The following is a 12,500-nucleotide window of genomic DNA, read 5'->3' as shown; positions in this document are numbered from 1 at the left end:
TTTATGCTTCACTGAAGGTGGTCATATTTTTTATATCACGATTTCGGATTCAAGACCCTTCCTCAGTAACTTCTGGGAATATTCTATCTGGTCAAGTTAAGAATTATTCTGGTGTTATACTTAATTATGTTACTTTATGTATTTAAATTTCTATACTTGCTCTTCACTGGGGGAGGTTACCGGTCACATGGTAGAGGTCACCTGTTAACTCAGGCGGTGACGAAATGTCACGTGCTAGGGGAGGCCTCCGACCTCATATTGTGGAAAATTTCCTATGCTCGGCCATATGGCGTTTTTGTCTCGTACTTGGATTTGTGGAATTATGTCTCATGCTTGGGTTTGTGGTGATCTGTCTCATCCTTGGGGGGGGGGGGAATCTAAGGTCATCTGCTTGTATATTTATATTTTGGCTTAACTCTTTAATTCATAATGCTTCTCAGATTGGGAGGCGTCTGTCATCTGTACATATTTCCAAAAGCTCAGTGTTTTCTTTTAGAACGTGTCTTACTAATGTTGTGCTGTGGACTTCTCTTAAATGGTTTTCAGGGGCTCCTGGTGTTAGGTGGTATGAAAAGGGACGGGATAACCTCATTGTCGTCATGCCAACATAGTTGAAGTTGAGGGTTTCGCAGTTCCCTTGTGCACAAGTAAACCTATAGATGACAGGTAATTTCTGAAGTCCCTTTCCCTCTTGGCATGGGGCTATTTTTAAGAAGGAGGTGGCTGGCCTTCCTTGTCTTATAAGACAAAAAAGACCAGTCCATAGTAAGACATATGGAAAATACATCTTAGAAAATAACAAATGAACAATTACCCATCACGTTCAATGAAGTATGTATAAGAGAAAATCTCTTCCCCATATATACTATCAATACACACACACACACACACACACACACACACACACACACACACACACACACACACACACACACACACACACACACACACACACACACACACACACACACACACACACACACACACACACACACACACACACACACACACACACACACACATACACACACACATGTATAGCAATTGGTACAGGAACTGCTGTATGTTGTTAGCCATTGGAAATGAAACTAGATTAAAAAGTGGGAGATCAATTCCGAAAACATATATTGAAATTCATTTATAAATGAAGCCATATCACCAATGTTAAGCAGAGTCAAACTCGTCATTTATGTTACGATTTATGTAACAGTTTCTGGAATTCCATCGATGTCTGAAAACATTTCATGTTATTTTCACTTGATGAAAAAAAAGGTAATCGCCATCAAAACTTCTTGGTTTGCTGTCACGATATTTCGTGGAAGAGCTTTGACAGTTTTACTTCTCTCTTTATCCGCAATTTTGCAACAGCACTTGTGATGAAAGGAAGACAAATAACGATTCATAATTGATGTTTGAGAATCAGGGGCGTATTTTCCATTTATGAAGACGAGAAACCCATGGAAGATTAGACATGTGCACACTGACATGTACAACCACATACGCACACACATCCTAACACACACACACACACACACACAACACACACACACACACACACACACACACACACACACACACACACACACACACACACACACACACACACACACACACACACACACACACACACACACACACATACGCACACACATCCTCACACACACACACACACACACACACACACACACACACACACACACACACACACACACACACACACACACACACACACACACACACACACACACACACACACGCACACACACGCACACACACACATACATACATACATACATACATACATACATACATACATACATACATACATACATACATACATAAACACAAACGCACACACGCACACACACACGTGCATTATTATGTGCGTAGTGTACCACCCACCAAGAGCTCCCTCGGCCGACGCTCTGGTGGAACACATTATCACCACGGCAGACAGTCTCAGGGCCAAAAACCCCGGTGCTAAGTTGGTTCTATGTGGGGATTTCAATGAGTTAAACACCAGTGATATTCAAGAACATCTACATATATCACCACACGTCAGCTTCCCCACACAAGGTGTCAACACGCTTGACCTCATTCTAAGTGACATGGTTGACCCACCCTTCTATCCTGTGGTCGCCAGCCAGCACCACTTTGTTAGTGCACAGCACCACTCCTCGCTGTCACAGGCCCATTCCCGACTCACACTTGCGTGAAATTGGACAATGCATTACTCAACATCCCTGGACAGAGGTGCTCATAGTAGAGGGAGTACAGGAGAAGTAGGATATCTATATCAATATAATTGCGCAGGCCTTCCATCGTTACTTCCCTTTGAAATAGACACGGACCCACCCAGCAGATGCCCCATGGATCACGCCTAAGATACAGAGACGGATTCAATAACGTGATAGAGCCTTTTATACACACATCAGCCTTTTTAGACAACTCCGGAACATAGTCATAAGGAAAATCAAGAGAGCCAAGAAATTGTACTACCACAATAAGATCAAGCACTTACGGCAGAACAGCAGCCAGTGGTTTAAAAGGGTTATAAGTTTGTGCGGTATGCGGCAGGCATCTGACATCCCCTTCCTTTAATAATTGTCACCTTACCGTGTGGCTGAGCAAATAAATGACCACCTTGCATCCATCTGTCAAACGCTGCCCGGGATTGACCTCTCTCTTCTCCCTGCTTCCAAAAGACAGTTAATGTTTTTCAGGTTGCCAAAAAGCTCGCCAGCATTAAGTCAAAGCATTCCTCTACACCCATACACTTACCCATCAAACTTTATCGTAAATTTGCTCTCGAATTTGCTATCTCGATCTGTGTGATAATCTATGCCTCACTTAATCAAAGTAAATGCCTCATGGATTGGAAGAGAGGCTACATCACTCACATTCCAAAATCTTCCAATCCCCAATCCTTTAGTGACCTCAGACCCATTACTATAACTCCCATTCCTAGTCTTATTTGTGAGGATTTTGTCTTCGAGTGGGCATACTCCAAAGTCAACTAATTCATTGATCCCCAACAGTTTGGTAACGTGAAATCCTCCTCCACTACTCACTATCTTATTAGCTTCCTTGACTTTATCTATAGAAATCTCGAGCAGCGCAAGACTTCACTTGCAGTGACGTTCATTGACTTCAAGAAAGCCTTCGACCTTGTTGATCACACCATTATCATCACCAAAGACACCTTGGCCTTCCTAGCTCCTTGGTGGCTTGGCTATCTGACTTCCTGAGGGACCGATGTCAAGCTGTCAGATATCAGGGACACATCTCTGCAGTCCAGCACCTGTTCTGTGGGGTACCACAGGGAACAAGAATAGGGCTATTGTGTTTCCTAATACTCATCAACAATGCCCTAGGAGGCACACCGCACAGGTGGAAATGTGTTCATGACTGCACGGTGGTGATCCCTGTGTCCAACACTGACCTAGACTATAATCCTCTGCAAGACACGCTGGACAAGCTACACACATGGACAGTGCACCTTCAACCACAACATCAACAAAAAATGTGGTAATGTATTTCCACACGACGAATGACGTTCTCCCCCCTCCCCTGCTGACAAATGACGGCCAACCCCAGAAGTGGTACAGTCAGCTAAGCTGCTGGGGGATAACCATCGACAATAAGTTGACTTGGAAGGAGAACACCGCCAACACCGTCAGGGCAGCCTCCTACAAGTTGTATATGCTGCGTCGACTGAGTTCATTAGGGGCACAGGCTGAAGATCTCAAGACCATCTACACTTCCTTCATTATACCCCAATTAATGTACGCATCACCCTTCTGGCCATCCTCACTCACAGCCACGCAGCAGCGACAGCTGGAGAAAGTGCAGAAAGGAGCCTGTCGCACAATCCTTGGCAAGGAATACACCACCTATCAGCACGCTATCACCACACTGGGACTACCTACACTTCCTGACCGCTATGTTCAGACTCTGAGGTCGTATGTGGTCACCCTAGTTGAACATCCTCGGCACCGGAACCTGCCACCTCCACAGACACCACGACCACGGCTGCAGGTGCGGCACCATAATACCATCAAGCCAATCAGAGCACACACCGACCGGTATAAGAAGAGCCCCATACCAACATTTCTGTACTAAATCAACAACAAGAATTAACATTGCTGTATAACACAGCTATTCCTTACCTAACTGTTTTTGTTTTGTTTTTTGAATGCTTGTAACAACATCTTTTCACTGCCATAGCTTTATAATGTTATAATCTTGTAGGGAGTATACTTCCAGCAGTAATGCTGCTATACCCAGAAAACAGTATATCATTATTATTATTTTTACTACTACTACTACTACTACTACTACTACTACTACTACTACTACTACTACTACTACTACTACTACTACTACTACTACTACACGCACACACACACACACACACACACACACACACACACACACACACACACACACACACACACACACACACACACACACACACACACACACACACACACACACACACACACACACACACACACACACACACACACACACACACACATACACACACAGATACACACACACACACGAGCGCGCCCGCCCGTGATGGCGCAGTGATAGCGTTTGGAGCCGCCACTATGTTGGTCCGGGTTCAAATTCCGTCAAGTGCTGAATTATTTTAGTATCGCTGCGCCGCGAGTTATTACCACAAGTCTCGCGTGTGTGTGCGTGTAAGGTTACAGCATTATCCATAGATTTGTCTTATATGAGCTCTGAGCTGTCTTCCGGGAGGGAAATAGCTGTAGATCACAATTCCAACACGTGATCCAAGACCATGGTGAATGCAGATCACACACACATATACACACACACACGTACACACACACACACACTCACACACACACACACACACACACACACACACACACACACACACACACACACACACACACACACACACACACACACACACACACACACACACACACACACACACACACACACACACACACACACACACACACACACACACAATTAGAAAGAATACAAAGAGCAACAACAAAACTGGCAGCAACTCTTTCCAAAATGACATATGAACAAAGACTGTCCAAATTAGAATGAACAACTCTGGAACAAAGAAGGAAAAAAGGAGACCTACTAACTATCTATAGAATTATGAAAGGAATGGAAATCTTAGATAAGAATGATTTATTGAAATGGGACAATGGAAAACCTAGAGGACACAAAAAGAAACTCAAAAAAGATAATTACAGAAGAGATCTGAAAAAAAAATAGCTTCCTACACAGAGTGATAGATACCTGGAACAAATTAGACAACGAAACAGTCTGTGCAAACACTATTCAAGATTTTAAGAAAACAATTAATGCTGAAAGATATAAAGACGGGTCACCACGAGCATAGCTCCCTTCCCGTATAATACAACTAGTTAAATACACACACACATATATACATTTTGCAAATGATTAAAAGGCCATTACTAAGGTATAACATGAGAAATAAGACTGAAGTGGGGTGAGTTGGATAGACGTCGATTGAGATAAATAAATGAAAGGAAATAAATGTAGATGCATGTGGTGGGTCACTGGAGCAGTGAGGTAAAAGTTCAGTCAACAGGAATATCTGGATGAAGATTATGAATGGATGAAATAGATGACGTGTTCTAAAAGGATTTCCTTCGCATCCGATACGTTGATGATTGGTTGAATTGCTGGGTGATAATGAGCATCTATTCTTGGTCTCTGTGGAAGATCTACTATTCATTGCAGTACATTTGACCCATGTCCTGGACTGTGAGGTGGTAGGGGGGGGGGGCAAGTTGGTCTTTGGTTTTTTATGTTTTGACTCGCTTACTTTTCCTGCGCTATATGGTTTTGTTACTGGTTGTTTTTTGTTGTGCGATTTTAGTGATGATATACTCGTAAAGATATGATGATAATAATATGTTCTTACAAGGTAAACAGGAATTACATTCATCTCATAATAAAAATGAGGAATAACAATACTTTCTGGTAACTTACCGTGATCGAGAGTAGTAGTTCATGTTTGTTCTGGAAGCCACGGAAGGTCTTTGAATCAATGGCTTTAAGGTTGTTCCCAGTTATGTGAAGTTCCTTCAATTTAGGTCCAAATGCACCGGAGAGTTGATCAGTGAGTGCGTTCTCTCTCACTTCCAAGTGAAGTTTCTGAAGTGTATGCACATTAGCTAGGAGGTGCCCAACACGAAAACGGTATTTCTCGATGTGGGGAAAGGTGTTCATGAAAAGTTCACTGAGAAACTTCATGTGAGAAAGAGTTTCAGTGTCAAATCTTTTGATTAGGTCAAGACTGTTCAATTTCAGAGTTTCGATTCGGGTTGCACCCACAAAGCTGTCCTTCGTCAAAGACTGGATAGGGTTATGTGATAGATCCAGATATTTCAGGTAAGGCATGAAGGGCCAAATTCTTCCTGTATGTGTGATTTTGTTGTGCGAGAGGTCAAGGCCACGCAGAAGCCTTAGATTTTCTATGGACTGAACCTCAACTTCAGATATCAAGTTCGACGACAAATTGAGGTGTATCAGGTTTGGTAGAGGAATAATTGGAGATGAACTAAAACCAATATTGGCCAAATTCAACTTCTGTACTTTATGGGTGTAATGGAACAATTCCTTAAAGTTGGCTCTTACAGGGTTTCCACTTAAATCTAAACTGATAAGATTGATTAGACTCTCAAAAACATTATCTGGTAAGATGGTGAGTTTGTTGCTCGCTAGGTTTAGCTCAATCAAATTTGAGAAACTATAAAACATGGTGCTGTCTAGGTGCTCTAAATGGTTGTTGGATATGTCTAGGTAGTGGAGCGTCCTCTCGACTTCGGAGAGCCCAGCAGCGGGCATCGTTACAAACTCGTTATGAGAAAGCTTAAGGGTTTCCAGCAAGGTGCCTCTGAAGGCCGATCCAGGTAAAGAACGTAAATGGTTGTGCGAAAGATCCAGAACTCGTAGGAAAGCCACGTCACTGAAACATTCTGGAGGAAGGTTCTCAATGTGGTTGTGGCTCAAATCCATAAACTGAACTTTGTTTATGGACCTGAGAGCACCATGTCGAATCTCTTGTATATTGTTGTGTTCTAAGATGAGCATCTGTAGACGTTCTAAAGTGCCGAATGCGCTAACATCAAGTTTTGTTATGCGGTTGTAACCCATATCCAAACGCTGCAGAGAATGTGTAAAACTCTGGAGGAAAGTATGAGGAACCTCCTTTACTTTGTTGTGGCTCACATCCAAACTCTTCATTTCTAAAGGAGTCTGCATATTCCCAGGAGTTAGATGAACTATTTCATTATAGGAAATATTAAGAGCTAAGGGAACTGACGGACTAGTTACATTGACAAACATACTCAGTGAAAATTCATGCAGTTTGTTCTGCTGAAGTTCAAGTTTCATAAGGTTGGGTAGATCTGCAAAGGCTTTATCTTCAATATGGGTAATTTTGTTGTCAGCTAGGAGAACGGTAACTAATTTAGGAAGAGCTTTTAGGGCCTCGAACTTTAGTGTTTCTATTTGATTCCCATTTAGTACAAGTGTTCTCAGTCCCTCCAAGTTGTGGAAAGTGTGAATATCAAGACTTCTTATGGAGTTATAAGCAAGGCGAATATCGCCTAAATTTTTGTGAACGTTCTGATGGAACAGAGTTTTTGGGATATGTGTAAGTCTGTTGGAATCCATATTGAAGTACTGCAACTCCCCAAATGAGTATAGAGCCGTTTCCGTGATAGTTCGAAAATTGTTGTTGTCAAGTGCAATCCACTGGAGTGATGTAAGTGGCTTTAGCACCTCCTCAGGGAAGTCATCTCGATAAAACCCAAAACTGATTTCAAGAATTTCAAGAGTATTGAGGACATCAATTAGAGAGTCAGAACTGATATCATTGATGCGGTTGAAGGAGAGGCTGAGCTCCCTTAGTTTGGGTGTTGCTCTGAAGGCATGAGGTGGGATTGTCTTCAGTTGGTTGTTACGCAAGACTAAAGTATCCAAGTTATCTCCCCAGGTTTCGAAGTCCTCTTCGTTGATTTCACTGATCCTATTGTGACCGAGATTGAGGTGAGCGATTGTTGAGCAGTTTTCAAAAGCATATCTTGGGATGGCTTTCAAAAAATTACCTGAAAGACTGAGAGCTTCTAGCGTCTCACAAAAGGCTCTCAAGGAATCTTCTGGGACCTCCTTAATTTTGTTATCAGGAAGGTAAAGGTAACGCAAGTTCTTCAACTGACTAAGAGCTTTAGGTACTGTATCTAAACTGTTCTTTTCAAGGTCTAACATTACGAGTGACTGTTGAGGCCCTCCTAAGAAAGCCTTATCACTGATATTGAATATATTGTTGGCGGACAAGTAAAGTCTTCCTGGGTTTAAGCCCTTAAAGGCTTCATCCTGCAGTTCAGTTAACAGGTTGAAGTCAAGATGAAGGTCACGAACTGTCAACGTGTTGTTGAAAAGATTGTCTGGTATAAACCGGATGAAGTTTTCACCGAGATCGAGTCTGTCCAGTATCTTCTTCACAGCAAACCCTCCTTCAGGAAGTCGATCTATAAGATTCCCTCGAAGGAAGAGCCACGACAAAGGGTGGATGTTGCTTATTGCGTCTGAAGGAAAGCTGTAGAGGAGGTTGTGGCTCAGGCCAAGAGTTTGGATGCTCTTGGACAATGAGTCACTCTCGAGCTTAAGAATGTTATTACTTTCAAGGTTTAACCAGAGAAGGCGACGACATCTCGAGAAGACCTTTCGAGGCACTATGTCGATGTCGTTTTCGCTAAGGAAGACGGTAATGAGCGAGTTGTGAAAGTGGTCCCAGTCTTCCTCTAGAAGCTCGGGAATGTGATTACTGTAAAGAGAAAGAGAAAATACTGTATAAGTCATATGGCAAGTCAAAAGGAAAAAACTAAATTATAAATATACAGGTAAAGAAGAAGATGAGGAACCTACGCCAGAAGGCGCGTAGCTGCGGTCGAAGCCGTCAACTTTACTCTGTGCGCATGGACTGTTGGGGCAAACTAGAGTCACCGTACCGTTAGGAATGGATAAGAAAAGTGGGATTCGAACCCATAACTAAACGAAGACAATTACGCCACTACACTACAGGTAAAACCATTTCACAAGGTTTCTTGTGTTTAGAATTATCTAACATGTTAAGCACTCTTACAGATTTTGTGAATAATTTCAAAGTAGCACGATTACATTCAGGAATACTGTGTATAAGAAATATCGAATAAAAAATAACGGAAACGGGTAGACATTTCACAAGAAATCAATATGACTACATTTCTGTTTAGCTTCTCACCAATTTCTTCTTGCAGGACATCCGTGACCCCATGGTAGCCGGCAAGAGCTACTATATATACCCATAAATCAGAGAACATATGTTCAAAGATAAATAATTAACAAATGAATAATGATTCTGTTTAACATCACGAACCCCTACACTCAACAGAAACAAGAATGGTACCTCATTCCGAGGGACTCTCTGAAGTAGAAGGGAATTTGATGAAGTCTGCCCTACTACGAACTCGTTTGATACCACGTAGGACTCGAAAAGCCCACACTCCTGACCTCTGTCCCAAGCATCAAAGCTCTAACTCGCTGGGACATCGAGCATTCCATAGCAAAATGAGAATATGAATGAATAAATAAATGAACAAACAAATAAACAAATTATAAAAATGTATATGAATTGGTGTGAGAGATAGATAAATAGATAAATGCGGTATATTCAACATATAAAAGTAGCATCACTTAGAACAAACAGATAAATAAAAATGATTTTTTTTTAAGAGAATCAAACGAAAAGTAATGAAATAGAATTAAACAAGAAAATATAAGTATGATAGAGTGAGATGAAAAAAAAAAAAAAAAAAAATCCAACTACAAAGGATTACAAACGATGCCGACAGGAGATCTTTTGGTCCATAACTAGGTCGGATGCGGAAAAAAATTATAATAATGATAAATAAAGATAAGTAAATGAAATTATAATAATATAGATAATAATAAAATAAACCAATGCATAGGTATAATCAAATAATAAAGAAACAGGTAAACAGTAAATAATAATAAATCAACAGATAACTATTGATAAATGAAAATCAAGCAAATGATAAATAGATAAATAATAACAAACAAATAAACAAAGAAGGTAAAATAAATAGCAGTCATTACGAATAAAACTGCCAAATAGAATTTTTTCAAATATCATGAAAACATAATGTATCGAAGATAGAATAAAATATGATTTAGAACTTATTAAATGAAGTGAGCTCTATAATCATTAAAGGAAATGGAACCATGACTGGGAGAGAATAATTGTGTACAAGTAAAGTGAACAGGGAAGGGATAATATGACAACAAACATGAATGGCCAGAATGTATGTGGGATACCATGTTTACTCATATGCGAAATGACTCTGTGAATAGTGAATACCATTTAAGGACACTGGACCCTTGCAATAAGCGGACAATCTCACGGAAGCAGGCAGTGGGTTTGGAGATTACGAAAATGAATGGAATACATGATATGCTCACCAGAACGACCCTTTACGAAGTGCAGTGAGGCTCCTGGCCATATCAAAGGTTCGAAAAACAGTATTTTATGATTTACGGGAACTGTCGTGGAATAAGAAATTCCCTTTTCGGAACATATATAAAATTCCCAGGTCATGTTTTCTTTCAAACCACGTTCACTCCATGCTAGTGCAGGGGAAATATTCGCACTGAAATAAAACATCTTGGTCACAACATCATGCATCATGTGAGTAGTGTGTGAATAGTAGGGATGAATAAAGTACTAAATGGTTTAAATCAAATACAGTAGGTCGTTCCGTGGGGAGCGAAGGGAATCAATGCTGCATTTTTTTTTTTTTTTTGTGATACTTTCAATTACCCTTAAGAAAGTACAATACAATAATCTCCTATTACGTTCAAATTGGTCATCTAAGTAAAAGAGTCGTTGGCATTTTGCTAGTGATTAATGTTAATGATAATGATAGAAATGATAATGATTATGATGACAATAATCATAACACCAATAATATGAAAAAATATGTTAAATAACACAGGGGAACACTTTTTCAGTAACTTTGAGTTGCATTGGATATTTTAACGGATTTTGAAAGAGCTTTAGGCGCTGATTTCAAATCTGAAATTAGTTTTTCTCTACAAGCTCTAGTTTGTATGCAATTTGAGGTTAATGAAATTGTACATATGTGAACTTGCGTAAACCATGTATAAGCATTTTAACGTCCATATATATAGATAGCTTCTAATATTTTGATCATTCTTCTTTTGTTTCAGTTCAAACATGGCTTCCAGAATGAGACATCATTGCAGAAACAAGCCTGATGCCTTCTGCTACATATGTGGATGCTACACACTCAATCGTCAGAGACGTAACATATCCTCGTTCGTCAAGCGTGCCTACAAGGCATATTTTGAAGTTCATCTTGGTGATCAAGACAAGCAATGGGCTCCTCATGTTGTGTGCCACAATTGTGAGGAAATGCTTCGAGACTGGACCAAAGGAAAACGCAAAGGTCTGCCTTTTGGAGTTCCAATGATTTGGCGCGAACCCACCAACCATGTAACTGACTGTTATTTCTGCATGGTAAACACAACGGGTGTTGGGAAGAAAAACCGACATAAGATTACGTATCCGAACATTCCCTCAGCTATTCGGCCTGTTCCGCACTCTGAAGAAGTACCTGTTCCAGTTTTCAAAGACTTGCCTTCATTGGACGATAAAGACATTGGACATGATACAAGCCAGCAAGACAGTTGTGACAGTGAATTGTCAGAAAAGTGTTCACAATCGGAGGACTGTTCTTCAGACACTGAACCTTTCCCCGTCCCAAAGCCTCTTCCTCAGGCTGAACTGAATGATTTAGTGCGGGATTTAGGTCTTTCAAAGAAAGCAGCAGAGCTTTTGGCATCAAGATTATACAAGGCAGAAATCTTGTTGATCACTCTGTTAAAGTATCATATTTCAGAAAGCGTGACCAGCTTTTTGTGACCTTCTTTTCAAAAGACAGACAGTTTGTTTACTACCATGACATCCCAGGGCTTCTCAAAGAACTGGGTGTACCTTACTATAGTCCTGCTGAATGGAGACTCTTTTTAGACAGTTCAAAACGCAGTCTAAAGTGTGTTCTTTTACATAATGGCAATGTTTATGGAGCAGTACCTGTCGGTCACTCAGTGCATTTGCGGGAAGACTATGATGATATGAGAATGGTCATGGACTTATTAAAGTATCATGAGCACAATTGGATAATTTGTGTAGACTTAAAGATGGTCAACTTTCTTCTTGGACAACAGAAAGGTTTCACCAAGTTTCCATGTTTCCTCTGTATGTGGGACAGCCGAGCACGAGACAGACATTGGGTCCAGAAGGACTGGCCTATTCGTGACACCCTTGAAGCAGGCATGCCAAATATCATACAAGACCCAATTGTAAACAGAGATAAGATCATCTT

General features: G+C 40.8%; 1 protein-coding gene across 1 annotated transcript in view; it reads right to left on the bottom strand.

Moving 5' to 3' along the window:
- The window catches only part of LOC143020286 (chaoptin), an 860,981-nt gene that overhangs the window by 361,353 nt on the left and 487,128 nt on the right, over positions 1-12,500 (bottom strand). The window contains exon 4 of the mRNA XM_076176530.1: positions 6,019-8,860. Within this exon, the coding sequence (XP_076032645.1) occupies positions 6,019-8,860 (2,842 nt within the window). The remainder of the gene's footprint in view (positions 1-6,018; positions 8,861-12,500) is intronic.

This window comes from Oratosquilla oratoria, chromosome 39 (assembly GCF_046742065.1).
Source record: "Oratosquilla oratoria isolate Oo_2021 chromosome 39, ASM4674206v1, whole genome shotgun sequence".
In the NCBI taxonomy this organism is placed as follows: Eukaryota; Metazoa; Arthropoda; class Malacostraca; order Stomatopoda; family Squillidae; genus Oratosquilla; species Oratosquilla oratoria.
This window is presented reverse-complemented; position numbering and strand designations above follow the sequence as displayed.